A 19,927-nucleotide genomic window follows, 5' to 3' on the forward strand; every position below is an offset into this window, starting at 1 on the left:
TATTGAGACTAATGTTATAATGAACATGGAAATGCAGATATCTTTTTGACATGCTGATTTCATATTCTTTCGATATATACCCAATAGTGAAATTGCTGGGCCATATGGTAGTTTCTACTTTTAATTTTTTGAAGAAGCTTCATATTGTTTTCCATAATGGGTGTACTTAGTTACATTCCCACCAACAGGATACAAAGATTCCCTTTTCTCCACATTCCTGCCAACACTTGTTCTCTTTTGTCTTTTTGATAATAACGATTCTGACAGATGTGAAATGATATATCATTTTGGTTTTAATTTGCATTTTTCTTATGGTGAGTAATGTTAAACATTTTTTCATATACCTGTTGGGCATTTGTATATCTTCTTTTGAGAAATGTTCACTCATGTCCTTTGCCCATGTTTTAATTTGGTTATTTGTTTTCTTGCTGTTGAGTTCCTTATATATTTTGGATATTAACCCTTTAACAGATACATGATTTGCAAGTGTTCTTCCCATTTCATAGGTTATCTCTTCAGTTTGTTGATTGTCTCCTTGCTATGCAGTAGCTTTTTAGTTTGATGTAATATTATTTGTCTACTTTTGCTTTTGTTACCTGTGCTTTTGGCATCATATCTAATAAATCTTTACCCAATGAATGTTATTAACTTTTCCACTATGTTTTTTTCTTCTTCTTCTTCTTTTTTTTTTTTTTGAGACAGAGTCTTGCTCTGTTGCCCAGGCTGGAGTGCAGTGGCCCAATCTCAGCTCACTGCAAGCTCCGCCTCCCGGGTTCACGCCATTCTCCTGCCTCAGCCTCCCGTGTAGCTGGGACTACAGGCACCCGCCACCACGCCCGGCTAATTTTTTGTATTTTTAGTAGAGACGGGGTTTCACAGTGTGAGCCAGGATGGTCTCGATCTCCTGACCTCGTGATCCGCCCGTCTCGGCCTCCCAAAGTGCAGGGATTACAGGCGTGAGCCACCGCGCCCGGCCTCCACTATGTTTTTTTCTAGTAGTTTTACCATTTCATGTCTTTAAGTCTTTAATCCATTTTAGTTGATTTTTATGTATGGTGTGAAATGAGGGTCTGATTTTATTCTTCTGCAGTTTTCCTAGAATCATTAATTGAAGAGACTTTCCTTTTCCTGTTTTGTGTTTAGGCATCTTCATCAAAAGTTAATTGACTATAAATGTGTGAATATATTTTCAGACCTCCTGTCCTGTTCCACTGGTCTTGTGTTAGTACCATACCTGTACAATGTTGTTTTCATTACTACAGTTTTATAGTAGATTTTGAAATCAACTAATGGGAGGCCTCTGGATTTGTTCTTTTTGCTTAAGGTTGCCTTAGCTCTTTGGGGCTTTTTGTGGTTTCATACTGATTTTAGGATTTTTAAAAAAATTTTTGTGAGGAATGTCATTGAGAGTGTGGTAGGGATTGCTCTTAATCTGTAGATCACTTTGGGTATTATGGACATTATAACAATATTAATTTTTCCACCCTGTGAATGTGAGATCTTTCTATTTATTTGTGTCTTTTTCAATTTATTTCATCAGTGTTTTATAGTTTTCATTGTGCAGATCTTTCACCTCATTGGTTACATTTATTTATTTATTTCAATGATTTTCAGTTTTTTAAATGAGCAATAAAAGAAAATGTTTCGGTCAGGTGTGGTGGCTCCTGTAATCCCAGCACTTTGGGAGGCCAAGATGGGTGGATCACGAGATCAAGACCTCGAGACCATCCTGGCCAACAGGGTGAAATCCCGTCTCTACTAAAAACACAAAAATTAGCTGGGCGTAGTGGTGCGTGCCAGTAGTCCCAGCTATTTAGGAAGCTGAGGCAGGAGAATAGCTTGAACCTGGGCAGTGGGGGTTGTAGTGAGCTGAGATTGCACCACTTCACTTCAGCCTGGCGACAGAGCGAGACTCCATCTCAAAAAAAAAAAAGTTTCAATAGTTAAGTATGACTGAAACTTGATTATATCTGCTTTTTATAAAAATATCCTGATATCTGTGTAGATAATGTAGTAGGGTTGGGATTAGGTACATGAATAGCAGCGGAGTTGTGGAGACTTCTTAGCAAGCTAAAGTGGTAGTAATTATGAGACATTGTGGAAATTTAGCTATACTGGCATTAGTGGGAAAATGTAAACTTGTTTGTTTGCTTTTTCAGTAAACTATTTTCAAGAATTAACAGGACTAGAACATGAGAAAAAAATGTTTGAATGCTTCTATTCAGAATGCTTCTATTCTTTCTACATTAAAGCAAAGAGACATCTAGAAGTCGTCTCTATAGACAGGTGAACAGTTACATTACTTAATTTCCTCTGAATCAGATTTGTGCTTAATTGCTGAGAGGGCACCATCCGGGAGGGAATTCAGACTAATGTTTGCATGGCGTGTTCAGTAGACCAGAGTATATTTTTCTGTGTTAGCAAGAATAATGAACTAATCTAGTGATTTAAAAAAAAACCATTAAAGTAAGATACAAAGAACAAGTACAGTTCAGTTTTATCACATTTATTTCATTTCTGCTGAATTTAGATAATACCAACAATTTGGGGTTAGCAACAAATTTTTAAAAATTGATTTTTTTTGTTACTTGTTTATTAGAATCAGAGAATAGCTTGGTTATTGTGGAATTTTGAAATGGTTATATTTTAATACAAAGCTACTCTGTTATTACAACCAGAGGCAGGGTTCAAAAGCCCTAACAACAATGAGTTTCTTTTATTATGGCATCTATAAGTATAAAAGTTTTCAAAAAAGTGGTTGTACTCCACCAACAAATGTAAACAAGTGAAACTTCAAACCTAGAGCAGTAATAGAGATTGGTGTTTGCCATGTAAGCTGTTGAAGGGAATCTTTTGAAGACATCTACCATGACTTCTTAGAGAAAAAACACACCCTATGTGAGGTTCACAGTAAATAATAGCCCCCTAGTGTCTTAACTGTTTAACTGAATGCTTATGGAAAGGCAAGCTAGGATATAAGCCCATGATCTGGTCATTTCTTGGTACGTGATATAGTATAAAATGTACTCTTCTTGAGCATTTAATTTACTTTTGAGCCTCTTAGGATTCTTAAAAGTATAAAACTAGATTGGGCCAACCTTTTTTTTTTTTTTTGAGATGGAGTCTTGCACTGTCATTCCAGGCTGGAGTGTAGTGGCACGATCTTGGCTCATTGCAACCTATATCTCCTGAAGTCAAGCGATTCTTGTGCCTCAGCCTCCTGAGAAGCTGGGACTACAGATGTGCACCACCATGCCCGGCAATTTTTTTTTTTTTTTTTGTATTTTTAGTAGAGACAGGTTTCACTATGTTGACTAGGCTGCTCTTGAACTCCTGGCCTCAAGTGATCCTCCTGTCTTGACCTCCCAAAGTGCTGGGATTACAGGAATAAGCCACTGCACCCAGCCTAGATTGGGTCAACTTTAAAATTTATCTTATGGTTGAAATTACTATATTTCTAAATTTAAAAATATAGACATAATCAAGTAAAGAATATATAGTCTTATTGGTAAATAATATCTTGGAGATATAATCCTTACTTATTTTTAAGTATTTTATTTCAGTTTTTAATGTTGTAAGTGGGATCTTTTTTTGGTTTCTTTTTCAGATAATTCATTGTTAGCACATAGAAATGCTACTGATTTTTGTATGTTTATTCATATCCTGCAACTTTACTGAATTTGTTTATTTTTTTTTTACAGTTTTTTGGTGGAGCCTTTAGGGTTTTCTACATATAACATCATGTGATCTGCAAACAGAGGCAACACTTCTTTCCAATTTGGATGTCTTTTATTTCTTTCTTTTGTCTAATTTCTCTGGCTAGGGCTTCTTGTACTATGTTGAATAGAAGTGGTGGGAATGAGCATCCTTGTCTTTTTCTTAATATTAGAGGAAAAGCCTTAAACTTTTCACCACTGTAGTGTTGGATGTGGACTTGTCACATATGGCCTTTATTATGTTGAAGTACATTCCTTTGATACCTAATTTGCTGAGAGCTTTTATCATGAAAAGATGTTGAATTCTGTCAAATGCTTTTTTTGCATCTATTGAGATGATCATAGAATTTTTGTCCTTCATTCTGTTAATGTGGTGTATCACATTATTTGATTTTTTGCATGTTAACCCATCATTGCTTCCTTGGGATAAATCCCATTTTATCACAGTGAATGATTCTTTTACTGTGATCTTGATTTTTATTTGCTAGTATTTTGTTGAAGATTTTTCCTTCCATATTTATCAGGAATATTGGCCTTCATTTTTCTTTTCTTATGGTGTCATTGTCTGGCTTTGGTATTAGGGTAATGCTGGCCTTGAGAAATGAGTCTGGAAGTGTTCCCTCCTCTTCTATTTTGTGGAAAAGTTTGAAAAGGATTGTTGTCAATTCTTCTTTAGATATTTGGTAAAATTCATTAGCGAAGCTCATTTTTTCCTGGGCTTTTTTTGTTGGGGGATTTTTGATTAATGATTCTAAAACTTTTGATTAGTGATTCAATCTTATAGTTGTAACGCTCTTTTAAGCTGATAACATCTTAACTTAGATCACATAAAATAACTCTACACTTTTATGCCAACTCTGCCCCTCACATTTTATGTTTTTGATGTCATGATTTATATATTTTATTGTATATTCCTTAGCAAATTATTGTAGCTATTATTTTTAACACTTTTGTCTATTAACCTTTATACTACGGATAATAGTGATTCACACGCACCATTACAGTATTAGAATATTTTGAATTGTGTCCTTACTTTTAATAGTGAGTTTTATACTTTCATATATTTTAGTCTCTTGGATAGCTGATAGGACTTTACCTATTTTTTTTCAATGTGACAGATGTTGCCTTCTAATTGACAGCTTTAGACAATTTATATTTAATGTAATTATCAATATGCTTGGGTTTAATCATACTGTTTTGATTTTTGCCCTCTGATTATTCTATTAGTTTCTTTTTCCTCTTATGATTTCATTTTTTCTCCATTGTTAACTTCTTGAATGTAATTGTTGATATATTTAAACTTAGGTCTACTATGTTATTATTCAGTTCTTTGTGTTTCCTGATTTTTATTCTTGTTTCCTTTTTCCTGTATTCATTTGGAGTATTTGAACATTTTTTAGTATTCCATTTTAATCGTTTTTTCATATTAAACATCTTTATTGAAAAATTTTCTTTTTTTTTCTTTTTTATTATACTTTAAATTCTAGGGTACATGTGCACAACGTGAAGGTTTGTTACATATGTATACATGTGCCATGTTGGTGTGCTGCACCCATTAACTCGTCATTTACATTAGGTATATCTCCTAGTGCTATCCCTCCCCCCTCCCCCCACCCGACAACAGGCCCCAGTGTGTGATGTTCCTCTTCCTGTGTCCAAGTGTTCTCATTGTTCAGTTCCCACCTATGAGTGAGAACATATGGTGTTTGCTTTTCTGTTCTTGCAATCGTTTGCTGAGAATGATGGTTTCCAGCTTCATCCATGTCCCTACAAAGGACATGAACTCATCCTTTTTTATGGCTGCATAGTATTCCATGATGTATATGTGCCACATTTTCTTAATCCAGCCTGTCATTGATGGACAATTGGGTGGTCTTAATGTGATATTTACTATTATCTCTTTGTAATTTTTAAGTGATTGCTCCATAAATTAAAAAGTAATAGTTTTTAGAGTGTACTAAGAATCAATATTTTGTCACGTGGTTTGGAATGCAGAAACCTTACCACATTACAGGTACCTTTACCTTTTACTTTCATATACTACCATTTCTTATATATTTCTTCTACAAACATTGAAAATCCCATAAGGCCATGTTAATATTTTTGCTTTCAACCATCAAGCGTACTTTAAAGAACTCAAAAAGGGAAGAGCAGTGAATTGCATTTACCCAGAAATTTACAATTTCTATTGTTATTTCCTCATTCCAAGTTGCCTTCTGCTTCATATCCCTTCTATCTGAAGAGCCTCGTTTAGCATTGCTTTTAGAGCAGCTACACTGACTGTATAGATTATCTTAGTTTTTCTGCATCTGAGAATGCCTTTATGTCACACTTATACATGTAGGATGTTTCTGTTGCATATAGAATTCTGAGTTGTAGTTATTAGCACTTCAGAAATGTTGGGCCACTTCTTTCTGGCCTTTCTGATTTCTTATGATAAACCATAGTCATTTAAATTGTTGTTCTCTTATATAATTTGTTATTTTTCTGTAGCAGCTTCCAAGATGATTTCTTCATTTTTATTTTTCAACAGTTTAATTGTTATATGCTTGGTGTGGATTTTTAAAAAATGCCTTGTTTGTGGTTTGCTCAGGTTCCTGAATCTGTAGGACTATTATTAACTACATCTTTTTTTTCAAATGGTTGCTGTATTATTTACAATATACATCTTTAGCTTATCAGATTCTACCTTAATCTCTTCATATATAGTGTCAGAACCTTAAAATAATATACCTTATTTTTTAAATTATTTCTCTTGAGCTAATATCATATCTATATATGTTATAAACAACATAATTGTTACAATGTTTGTTTCTAACAGTAAATTATCATTTTAGAGAGATAAAAATGAGAGATGATTTATATTTATCCAAATATTAACTTTTTCCTATTCTCTTTATTCATCTGTATAAATCCAAATTCTGTATAATAGCAGGTATAATTTTCTTTTCTTTAATTATACATTAAGTTCTAGGGTACATGTGCACAACGTACAGGCTTGTTACATAGGTATACATGAGCCACGTTGGTTTGCTGCACCCATCAACTCATCATTTACATTCGGTATTTCTCCTAATGCTATCCCTCCTCCAGCCCCTCACTCCCCGATAGGCCCCAGTGTGTGATGTTCCCCATCCTGTGTCCATGTGTACTCGTTGTTTAACTCCCACCTATGAGTGAAAACATGCAATATTTGGTTTTCTGTCCTTGTGATAGTTTGTTGAAAATGATGGTTTCCTGCTTCATCCATGTCCCTGCAAAGGACACGAACTCATCCTTTTTTATGGCTGCCTAGTATTCCATGGTGTATATGTGCCACATTTTCTTAATCCAGTCGATCATTGATGGACATTTGGGTTGGTTCCAAGTCTTTGCTATGTTGAATAGTGCCACAATAAACATACGTGTGCATGTCTCTTTATCGTAACATGATTTCTAATCCTTTGGTATATACCCAGTAATGGGATTGCTGGGTCAAATGGTATTTCTAGTTCTAGATCCTTGAGGAATCACCACACTGTCTTCCATAATGGTTGAACTAATTTACAATCCCACCAACAGTGTAAAAGCATTCCTATTTCTCCACATCCTCTCCAGCATCTGTTGTTTCCTGACTTTTTAATGATCGCCATTCTAACTGGCATGAGATGGTATCTCATTGTGGTTTTGATTTGCATTTCTCTGATGACCAGTGAGCATGAGCATTTTTTTCATGTGTCTCTTGGCAATAGCAGGTATAATTTTCATTCAGTCCAAGGAATTTTATTGTCATCTCTTGTAGGGTAAGTCTCTGATTTTTTTTTTTTCTTTTAGTCTGAAAATTTTTGTTTCACTTTCATTTTTGAAAAAAAATTTTGCTTAGTGCAGAATTCTGTTTTGATAGTTTTCCTTTGTTTTTAATATAGAATTATCTGTTGCCATTTCCTTGCCATGCCCCCACTGCCCCGACATTTTACTAGCTTAAAAAGATGACTCCACTGTCCTCTGACTTGCAAGTGGTTTCTGATGAAAAGTCAGCTGTCATTCTTATCTTTGTTCTTCTGCTTTTTTGTCTTCATCACTTCATGAAATTCTTGGTGTGAATTTCTTTATATTTCCCGCCTGCCCCCCACCCCACAATCTTGTGTGTATTTCTTTGAGTTTCTCGGTTTTGTGGAATTACAGATTTTGTTAAATTTTGGAAACTATTTCTTCAAATAATATTTCTGTCCACCACATCACCATCACTTATCTCAAACTCTTATCACTCTAGATTAGGCTGCTTGATATTGTCATACAGGTTTTCAATCTTTTTTGTTTATGTGCTTCATTTTGGATAGTTTCTATTTCTATATAAGTTTACTATTCTTCTATACTCTCTAATCTTGTGCTAATTCTGTTAAATGTATTTTTCATTTGAGGCATTCATTTATAGGCATTTTATTTCATTTATAGGCATTCTATTTTAGTTTCTAAAAAATTTTCTATTACTCTTCATCATATTCATGTTTTCTGCAACATTATTAAACATATTTGAGTATATTTCTAATCATTTTTTAAAACATTCTATTCTATGACTTCTATCTTTTGTTTTATTTCTGGGTCTCTTTCTATTGAATGATATTCTTTTTGTTATGAATTATATTTTCTTTGCCTTCTATACTTGTTAATTTTTTCATACATTTTAGACATGCATATTTTAAACTTGTTGGCTATTAGGTTTTGTTGTGTTCTCTTAGGAAGTGTTGGGACTTTGTACTGACACGCAGTTAAGTTGCCTTTTACCAGTTTGAACATTCTGGGAGTTTGTTCCTTAGTCTTGTTAGAGTGGATCCAGAGCAACTTTCACTTTATTGCTGATTTATTTTGGTACTACAGCCCTTCTCAGGACTCTACCTAATGCCTCCTGTAGTATGAGGTCATTTTTCTGTTGTTGCTTGGAGCGCAAACTGTTCCCAGCGCTGTGTAAGACTCAAGAGTTGTTTACTAGCTTTTTCTTGGTCCTTTCCATAGCCTTAAGTACTTTTTCCCCCTTTGTATTTGCAGATCAGTACTCAGCTAAAGACATTTGGGACTTTTCTGCAGATCTCTGAGTTTTCTCGGTGTGTGAGCTAATTTGATTTCTTTCTTTTTTTTATGATTATACTTTAAGTTCTAGGGTACATGATTTCTTTAAACTCTAATCTTTGTTTTCTCAAGTTAGTGAGATCACCACTCTATTTGGGATCTCACTGAGTTTCTGTTCACCTTACAAGTAATCCGGGTAATTCATTAGGAAATATAGTATTTCACTTAAAATACTATAAAAGCAAAAACTACTGTAAAAGTAAAAAGTAAAAATGACTCACATATACCAAGAGTTCTTCATTAGGCTGTGATGGAGTAATTTGGAAAGGATTTCCTGCCATAAACAACTCAAAAACCAGAAAAAATATATGAAAAATGCTTCACAGATGTTGGATAACAAGCCGAAGTAAAATATTTATTTATTTCTCTTTAAAGAAGAGAAATATTTATTTCACACTAAAAAGTTTATTTTTTTCTCTTACTTCCCCTATCTTGTGTCATGGCCAGGGTATTGCCTACAAGCAGTATGCTCTGGCAATCATAGAGCCTGCATTGTTTCTGTTTCTTTTAGAGTCGTAGTCCTATGCTGTCACAGAATAACAGTCTTATGCTACTTGGTATCCAGTATCCGTAAAGCAATTTTTTGTTTTTATTTTTATTTTTTTTCTGGTTTTTGAGTTGTTTGTGGCAGGAAATGCTTTCCAGATTACTCCATCATGGCCTAATGAAGAACTCTTGATATATTTGAGTCATTTTTGCTTTTTACTTTTGCAGTATTATCCTGAGTTCATGTATTCATGCATCTGTTTTCACCACTGTCTTTTCTCGTTAATGACCTACTTCTGAACCAGTGATTTACTTTTTTATAAATGGAGAATATAATAAAGCACACTACCAAACTGAAAAAAAATTCATGCATATTCAAGTAACAACAGAGGATAAGAAAATACTTTTTCTGAGGTGATCTATATTTTGTTACCTTGCATGTTTATTGAGACCAGCTGGTTCCTTAGAGTATATACACATTTCCAAATGCAAAACATAAGAAGAATATGATAATGTGAATCAAATTAATCTTACTTTTAAAATTTGTCTCCTGTATGGGAACACAATTGTGTCCTTAATTTTTCATCTGAAACTACTATACCACTTATGAATTCCTTGCCTGAACTGCTAGTAACTGAACCTAGAGAAACATTGAGGTAGTACTTAAGAATGCATTTTGGTGTTAGACCCGTATCTTGGCTCTTACAATTCCAAAAGTTTTTAAAAAAATGTTTGTCAAGTAGTTAAGTGAAATACTTTATTTCATAATGAATTATGCTGATTACTAGTAGGGTGAACATTATATTTTTAAAATAAACTTTTTGTTTTGAGATAAATATAGTTACAGGTATATAATTGTAAGAAATAATAAGAGAGTGATTCTGTATACCCTTTACACAGTTTTCTCTCATGGTAACATCTTGCACAAATGTGTAACATTTTTTTTTTTTTTTTTTTTTTTGAGACGGAGTCTGGCTCTGTCGCCCAGGCTGGAGTGCAGTGGCCGGATCTCAGCTCACTGCAAGCTCCGCCTCCCAGGTTCACGCCATTCTCCTGCCTCAGCCTCCCGAGTAACTGGGACTACAGGCACCCGCCACGTCGCCCGGCTAGTTTTTTGTATTTTTTTTAGTAGAGATGGGGTTTCAACGTGTTAGCCAGGATGGTCTTGATCTCCTGACCTCGTGATCTGCCCATCTCGGCCTCCCAAAGTGCTGGGATTACAGGCTTGAGCCACCGCGCCCGGCAAATGTGTAACATTTTAAGTCTAGATACTGACATGGATATAATCCTATGATTTTACTCAGATATCCCCAGTTTTATTTGTATTCATTTGTGTGTGTGTGTGCATATTTCATTCTGTGCAGTTTTATCACACATGTTATTTCATGTATCTGCCATCACAGTTAAGAAATAGAGTAGTTCTTCACCCCAAAGATCCTTCTCATTGCCCCTTTAACCACACCTACCTCCTTTCTACCCTGGCTCCTCAGAACCACCAGTTTGTTCTCCATCTTTATAATTTTGTAATTCTAGGAATGTTTTATAAATGGATCATTTACAATTAAGGTAATTTTGATATGTTAGTGACCTAGTCTGCTATTTTATTACTTGTTTTCTGTTTGTTTCATTTTCTCGTGCCTCTTTTTCTCTTTACTTGCTTCCTGTGAGTTATGTGAATAATTTTTAGGATTCCATTTTGATGCACTTGTATAGTGTTCTTTATAGTATCTCTTTGTATAATTTTGGTAGTATCTTTTGTATAATTTTCTTAGTGGTTGTTCTGGGTATTAAAATACACGTATTTGACTTATCACAGTCTACTGGCATCAATGATTTACCACCTCAGGTGACACGTAGAAACCTTGCTTTCATCTACATCACTTTACCTTTACTTTTCTCACTTTTAAATATCATTATCTTGAGTATCAGATGGTGTTATAATTTTTTTCCCATCATATATTATTAATAAACATCCATGAGAAGGATAATCTGTTGTTTGTACTCATATTTCTGCTCTATTTGTAATTCTGACTTCTTTTCTGATGCTCCAGGCTTCCTTCCTTTATCTTTCTGTTTGAAGAAATTCCTTTAACCATTATTTAAGGAGAGACTGCTAATGACAAATTCTTTTAGTTTTTTTAAATTTAAGAATTTTTTTCCTTCTTAATTTCTGAAGGATAGTTTCACTGGAAATAGAATTCATACTTTACAGTTCTTTTTCTCTCCAGCATTTGAAAACAGTTGTGTTACTTCTTTTGGGCCTCCATGGTTTCACATGAGAAGTCCACTATTATTAAAATTATTGTTTTCCTAGGTAATTTGTCATTTCACTCTGGCTACTTTCAATATTTTTTTCCTTGTCTTTGGTTTTTAGAAGTTTAATTATGAGGTGTCTTGGCATGGATTTCTTTGGGTTTAACCTATTTAAGATTTACTTAGTTTCTTGAATCTGTAGGTTTATGTCTTCCAAAATTTGGAAGTATTTGGCCATCATTTCTTTAAAAACTCTGTAAGCCCCATTTCTTTTTCTTCTACTTCTGGGTTTATGGTGCTACAAATGTGGGATCATTTGTTATTGTCCTAAGGGTCTCTGAGACTCTGTTCACTTTTCCCCCCCCGTCTGTTTTCTCTATTTTTCATATTGGATAAATTTTATTTATTTAATTTATTTTTATTTTTAATTTTTTGTTTAATTTTATAATTTTTACTTTTATTTTAAATTCAGGGGGGTGAATATAAATGCAGGTTTGTTGCTATATTGCATGATGCTGAGGTTTGGACTAGGATTGATCCTGTCACACAGGTATTGAGCCTAGTACCCAATAGTTACTTTTTCACCCCTTGTCCCACTCCCTCTCTTGATAAATTTTATTGTTCCATCCTCAGGTTTAACAATTCTTTCCTTTGTCATTTCCACTCTGGTATTGAGCCTATGCAGTTAGTTTTTATTTGTTATTGTAGTTTTAAAAAAATTTTTTTTTTTTTTTTGCTGAGATATTTTTGTTTGTTTCAAGATAATTTGTAATAGTAGTGAGGTTGCAGAGAAAAAGGAATACTTATACACTGTTGGTGGGAGTGTAAGTTAGTTCAACCATTGTGGAAGACACTGTGGTATTTCTTAAAAACCTAAAGACAGAAATACCATTTAACTCAGCAATCCCATTACTAGGTATATATCCAGAGAAATATATTAATAAATTATTCCATTATAAAGACACATGCACAAATATGTTCATTGCAGCACTATTCACAATAGCAAAGAATCAACCTAAATGCCCATCAGTGATAGACGGAATAAAGAAAATGTAGTACATATACACAATGGAATATTATGCAGCCACGAAAAACAATGAGATCATGTCTTTTGCAGGGACATGGTTGGAGCTGCAGGCCATTATTCTTCGCAGATTAACACAGGAACAGAAAACCAAATACTGCATGTTCTCACTTATAAGTGGGAGCTAAATGATGAGAACACATGGACGCATAGAGGTGAAAAACACGCACTGGGGCCTGTTGGAGGTGAATCATGGAAGGAGGGAGAGGATCACGAAAAATAACTAATGGGTACTAGGCTTAATACTTGGGTGATGAAATAATCTATACAACAAACTCCCGTGACATAGATTTATCTATGTAACAAACCTGCACTTGTACCCTAGAACTCAAAAGTTGAAAATATAAATTTATAATTACTTGTTGGAGTATTTTTATCATAGCTACTTTAAAATTCTTTTTAGATAATTTTAACATCGGATCCATTCATCTCAGTATTACTTGATTGTCTTTTCTCATTCAAGTTGTGATTTTTCTTGTTGTCGGTATGACAAGGAATTTTTGATTGTATCTTGACATTTTGGGTTTTATAATGGAAGTTTCTGGGTCCTATTTTAAATCTTTTATCTTAGCAGGTAGTCACCTAGTTTGGGTTTTGCATTCAGCTCTCGTGGTGAGATCTCCCTTTCCAGTCTTAGGCCTTGTGGGGAAGGGGAGTGCTTTCCCTGCGTACTTACTATAAGTAGTATTTGGCGGGTCCCTCTTGTTAGTGCTGTTTGGGTCATCTGGTGTTGTCCATGGGACTCTTGTTCAATTTGGGTAAGGAATAAGCCTACCCAAGTAACCTTTTATTGTAAGGATGTGGGTTGAGAAATGCTGGGCCTGAGTAACCTTCTTCTGTTGGGTGAGTGAGTGTCATGCGACGCACATCCTCCAGCCCCTAGCCAGTCTGCCTTCCTCTTTACACTTTTTAGATTTTTTCTTTGGTTGTCTCTTATACAATTTCTACGGTCTGTGGGGAGGAGCAGGGAAAAATCAGTCTACACTATCTTGTTCCACTTATTAACTTTTAAACTTTTGATGTGTTACTCAGTTTTTCTAGCTTTGAATTTCCTAAGTTGTAAAGAAGAGATAACAATAATATAACCCTCCAAAGGTTATTATTAAATGAGATAATGAGATAGTTACTGAGAACTGTGCTCTATTAGAGAATGATGCTGCTGTTGATTCCAGGGTTGTTTATTGCACCATTGTTTCTAAGGGCAAATTGAAACCCAAATGAGTAACAACCTAGAGTTATTTAAATAAATTATATATTATCAACACAATGGAATTTAGCTGTTAAAAAAGTAATAAATGGGACACAGAATGATGCCCCAAATATCTTGTTAAGTGAAACAGTAGTTGCAACATAGTACTTTTTAGGGGTACAGATATATGTATACACACACACACATATACATAAACATATCTGTGTACATCATATACATGTGATTTATGTATACTAAAATATTCAGAACTGTAGTTTGAAAATAGTCTGTACATAACAAATTGTGGAAAGTACCTCTAGGTAGTGGGTTGGGGGAAAGGGTAACTTTTTTACATTTTATACCTCTTAATATTTTTTTGTAAGGATCCAGTTCATCTTTATTAAAAGAAAATGAATAAAAATATGAAAATCTTTTAGTTCAAATTTATATGTATAGCTATAATAAGTGGTTAAAGCATATTAATCAAATTATTTATGATAAGTTGTCTTTTACATCATTTTTTGGAAATTAACTCCAAAATGTAATGCCCGTTAGTTACGTACGAGTACCACAAAGTTTCTTAACAGGTAAAGTACCAGTGGCTTGGATGACTTTTTTTGATATTTGTATTTTTTATGACCATTGTAGAATCATTTTCTTTACTACCTTACAATTTTGTAAATGCAAAGAGTTTTTAAGCATTATCATTTTCTATTAGTTGATTTGGGTATTTTCAATGAGCTGACTAGGAAGCCACATTTTAGGTGGCTGGTTAGAGGAAGGATGGATATATGATCTATATGCATAATTAAAAACAAATAACATATTTTTATATAGCTGCTTTTTAGAGTAAATTTTCTAAGGCCAAGAAATTGTGGATTTTTCATATGCATTTCTTAAGAGCATCCCTTGCATATGATTGGTGTTTTTATTAGTGAAACTGCATTGGGAAATGAATCTCTTGTAGATACAGCAAGCAGAGTGGGATTTTAATATCGGACATTAGTTACAAAAGTGTTAGAAGGACTAGAGATACCAAAGGGAAGGGATCACCCAGAAATCCAGAAGTGCTACATACCAAGGCTGGAGCCTATGATCACATTTGCCAGTGAGCAACTAAACGTACCAGTTTTGCTAATGAACAGGGAATACCTATTAAGCCAGCACTGCCATTACCTACTGTAATTGCCTTCCTGTTCCTGCTGCTAGAGGCAAAATCAGAATCTTTCCTCTTGCCCTTTAATCTCATACTGGTACTCCCATTGATGGAACCTAATAGTAACACAATTGTCAAGAGAGTCTTGGAAATTTTATTGTTTAGATTTTCATCCTCCGCAATACAAAGGACTTTATAAAAAGGAAAATGGGGCTTATATCCAACAAATAAAGGACCAGCACAGTACTAAAAATGTGTTCAATTAATTTAATTTTAGATTGCTAAGGGTAGGGATCTCATCATTTTATCTTTGTAATATCAGTGACTAACTCACATGGTAGGCTCTCATAAAATATTTGTTAAAATTTTTTTTCAGAGCTATTTATGTAATATAAGAATAAAGTTTTCTTTTTTCTCTTGCAAACACACAAAATGTTCTTTTTAGTATTTCAGAGTTTAACTTCATCTATGGAAAGACCAGTGTTACTCAGCTTCAACCCCAGCACCTAACCTGGCACATATTTAATAAGTGTTTCTTGATTAAATTAATATTAACTCTGTGATATTTACTCATAAAAATATGTCATTAGAATTAACTTGTTTTCTGGTGATATATTAGTTATATTTAAAAATACTACTTGAAATTTACAATGCATTTTCTTTCTGTTACAGCATCAAACACTTGGCTTGTTCCAGAAACTAAAGGAGCTATTGTACAAGGTGGATATGGCCATACCAGTGTGTATGATGAAATAACAAAGTCCATTTATGTTCATGGAGGGTATAAAGCATTGCCAGGCAACAAATATGGATTGGTTGATGATCTTTATAAATATGAAGTTAACACTAAGACTTGGTGAGTACACAAGATAACACATTTTCTATGTTGCCATTATTATTATGAATGATTGACTTTAAAATGGTTTCTGACATAGAATTACTTTATATGCATTCATTATAAATGCTGATACTGTCTTAATTTCAGATGAGTAATTTTGTTTACCAGTATGACTTCAATATCATCTGTTCAGGGATTTGCTCTTCTTTGCACTCACGTTTTATTGTCATCTGTATTTTTTAAAAAGCATTTATTTAGTTTCATCATCTAACTTCCTGTGAACTACAGAGCTTATGGCATTTAGGTAAATTTTCACCTTTTGTTGTTATAAACAATGCTGCACTGCACTTCTTGTACTGGTCTTTTCATGTACATATTTAAGAGTTGCTCTAGGGTGCATACTTAAAAGTGAGATTGTTGTATCTGAGAGTATTTATATCCTCAACTTTATCACATGCTGCTGAAGTGCTTTTCAAATCACTGTGGTAATGTATATATACTTCCACCAACAGGGTATGTGTCCCTGATTCTTCATGTTCTCACCAACACTTGAAAATTTTGAGAATTTTTACTTTTGCCAAGGTGACAGGAGTGAATAGTATTTTAATGTGCATTTTCCTGATTACTATTGTAAACATCTTTTTATGTGTGCACTTACTATTGTTTCCTGTTTAGTGAATTGCCAATTAATATCCATAATATTCTCTTTGTGACTGAAATATTATTAATTTTTCATTTATTGATTTTTTGGGTATAGAAGTTTTAAAATAAAATTTTTGTTATCCTAATTTTTCTTTGTAAAATCTGGGAAATGACTTTTTTTTTCTTTTAAGGCACTATACATTCTTTTAAACATACAGCATGAAGTTACTTTATGTGATCTAAGAAAATACAAAGGTTTCTACCAAATCACGATTTCTTCTACCCCCTTCACTTTCATACATATATCCTAATTTCTACTTTTTAAAAAAAATATGGAATTATAACACCTTTTTTTCTTTTGGTAATTTCGTTAATTCTTATTTTTTTGTCTAATAAAATGCAGTTTTATTCTTTATATTTTTATTTTCATTTTTATTTTGTGTAACTCATAAATAACATCTTACTTCGTTACATTTAATATTTGTACATTTTTCTCTGACATTTTGCTATGTTAGCAAGTGGAATTGTGGTATAGTGATTAAGGTACTATCAGTCTGTTTCACATTTTAAACATGTATTTTACTTTATTTTATTTATTTATTTGAGACGGAGTTTTTACTCTTGTTGCCCAGGCTGGAGTGCAGTGGCATGATCTCAGCTCACTGCCACCTCCACCTGCCAAGTTCAAGTGATTCTCCTGCCTCAGCCTCCTGAGTAGCTGGGATTACATGCACGCACCACCATGCCCGGCTAATTTTGTATTTTTAGTACAGATGGGGTTTCACCATGTTGGTCAGCCTGTCTTGAACTCCTCACCTCAGGTGATCCACTCGCCTCGACCTCCCAGAGTGCCGGGATTATAGGTGTGAGCAACCGTGCCTGGCCCTAAAAATATATTTTAAATGCTAAATCATACCAAAAGGGAAGAATAACTTCTGTGTGAAGGAGGCAGTGTAGTTCATAGTAATAATAATGGATATAGCAATGCTCAGGTAAGAAGAATCTTAATAAAACTGAATGGATAAGAGAGCAGAATTGGATGTTATTTGTGTAAAGTCAAAATGAGAGATTTAGTTGTTGCTTACTACTTGAATGAAATTTTCTCAAATTTTCCACGCTTTTCTACTGGAAAACTTTACGTAGTGAAAGTTTTGCCTAGATGAATATATTTATCAGCCTTGGCAATTTTAGTATGTGCACAAATGGCAGTAGATATTTATATTGTAAAACAATTTACTAAAACAATTTGTAAATTAATTTAAATACCTCATTAAAAATATGTTGTAGATGTATGATGCTTTAATATTTTAATGTGTCTTAAATTTCTTAAGCACACACAGTTATCAGTGTGCACTAATTGATTTTTTCATTATCCTTAAAGTTTGTAGTATTCTTTAAGTTTTGATCTTTTTTTAGCTTATTTGTCAAGTTTGCTATTATATATGGATTATATCATCGGTCCCCAACCTTTTTGGCATCAGGAACTGGTTTTGTGGAGACAATTTTTCCACGGACACAGGGAGGGGAGATGGTTTGTTAATGATTGACGTGCATTATATTTATTGTGCACTTTATTTCTATTGTTATTACATTATAATATATAATGAAACAATTATTCAACTCACCATAATGTAGAGTAAGGGCTTGTTTTTCTGCAACTAGATGGTCCCATTCTGGGGGTGATGGGAGACAGTGACACCTCAAGTGTTTTGCCTATGTTCAGTCTACTCTGTAATCTCGTTATGGTTGCTGTCACTGCAGAAAAACTCTGCTTCACAAAGACAGGATGCTGGAAATAGAAGCAGGCTTTTTGGTGCTTTTGTGGCAATCTCATGATATTCTGCCTTGACTTTAATTCACAATGTATAGTGATTTGAAGTTGTCTCAAACATACTTTTAAGGCTACTGTCATTTGCGATCTCCTGCAGTTGATCCTCTTCTAGCATGGACAAAGTCGATTCACCTGGCTTACTTGCAGATGGGGCGTGAATCCATTCCTTCCCAGTATGGGGGCCTTTTGTAGTTAGAAAGTAATGCTGAAATTCTTTTGTAAGCTGTAATAGTTGTTCATGCATCAGCTGGGAGAAAGAAGGTGCTGGGAGAAAGAATCTCTTCTAATGTTTGAAACATGTCGGAAATTCCAGTGTTTACTTGTCGCCCCATAATCCCAGTTTGGCATTGAATGCAGCCACTTCACCTGCCAGCTTGAATGCAGTTGTTATTCTCTCCTGAAGTGACAGAATGAGTTTCTTGAGCAGGTTGAATATGTCACATAAGTAAGCAAGTTTTGCGACCCATTCTGTGTCACTGAAATGTGCTGCCAGTTTTTCTAAAAGAAATCTCTGCAGTAGCCCTTGTAAGTCAAAAACTCTGACCAGTGACCCACCTTTAGAAAGCCATCTCACTTCTGTGTATAAGAGAAGACATGTGGGTTGGGTGCGGTGGCTCGTGCCTGTAATCCCAACACTTTGGGAGGCCGAGGTGGGCGGATCGTGGGGTCAGGAGTTTGAGACAAGCGTAGCCAATATGGCGAAACCCTGTCTGTACTAAAAAATGCAAAAATTAGCTGGGCATGGTGGTGCACGCCTGTAGTCCCAGGTACTCAGGAGACTGAGGCAGAAGAATTACTTGAACCCGGGAGGCGGAGGTTGCAGTGAGCCGAGATCGTGCCACTGCACTCCAGCCTGGGTGACAGAGTGAGATTCCATCTCAAAACGAAAAAAAAAAAAAAGAAAGAAAAGAAAAAAAAAGAGAGAAGACATGTGTGCTGTGTACCCATCTCCTCACAGAGCTGTGTGAACAGATGTGAGTTGAGGGTGCATACTTTAATGTGGTTGATAATTTTCATCACATCTTGCAAAACATTGTTAAGTTCAGGTGACATTTTTCGCCTAGCCAGCATTTCTTTATTGACGATACAGTGAGTAGACTGACATTCAGAAGCAACCTCTTTGACCCAAGCAGTAAAACCAGAAAGCTGTCCAGTCATGGCAGCCACTCCACTTGTACATATATTGACACAAAATGACCAATTCAGTTTTCCTGATATGTAATCATTCAAAGATTTGAATACTTCTGCAGCTGTTGTGTTGGTTGTCAACAAAAGTGCACATAATAGTCTGGGCATGGTGGCTCATGCCTGTGATGCCGGCACTTTGTTTGGCAGAGGCGGGTGGATTGCTTGAGTTTAGGAGTTTGAGACGAGCCTGGCTAACATGGTGAAACACCATCTCTACTAAAAATACAAAAGTTAGTCAGGCATGATGGCACATGCCTGTAGTCCCAGCTACTTGAGAGACTGAGGTGGGAGGATTGCTTGAACCTGTGAGATGGAGGCTGTGGTGAGCCGAGATCGTGCCACTGTCCTCCAGCCTGGGTGACAGAGTGAGACCCTGTCTCAAAGAAAAAAAAAAAAGAGAGGGAGAGAGAGAAATGTGCACATAACTTATCCTCATGC

The 19,927-nt window shown here is 34.8% G+C and overlaps 1 protein-coding gene across 10 annotated transcripts in view; it reads left to right on the forward strand.

Annotated features, from left to right (window-relative positions):
* ATRNL1 (attractin like 1) overlaps window positions 1-19,927 on the forward strand; it is an 842,049-nt gene that overhangs the window by 96,614 nt on the left and 725,508 nt on the right. For 9 of the 10 annotated variants that reach the window (XM_045362239.3, XM_074002848.1, XM_005566518.5 and 6 more), the window contains one exon: window positions 15,663-15,846. In XM_045362239.3, coding sequence (XP_045218174.1) covers window positions 15,663-15,846 — 184 coding nt within the window. Of the gene's footprint in view, window positions 1-15,662; window positions 15,847-19,927 lie in introns of those variants that run through there. The other variant, XM_074002850.1, reaches the window with a different exon arrangement.

This window comes from Macaca fascicularis, chromosome 9, assembly GCF_037993035.2.
Source record: "Macaca fascicularis isolate 582-1 chromosome 9, T2T-MFA8v1.1".
NCBI lineage: Eukaryota > Metazoa > Chordata > Mammalia > Primates > Cercopithecidae > Macaca > Macaca fascicularis.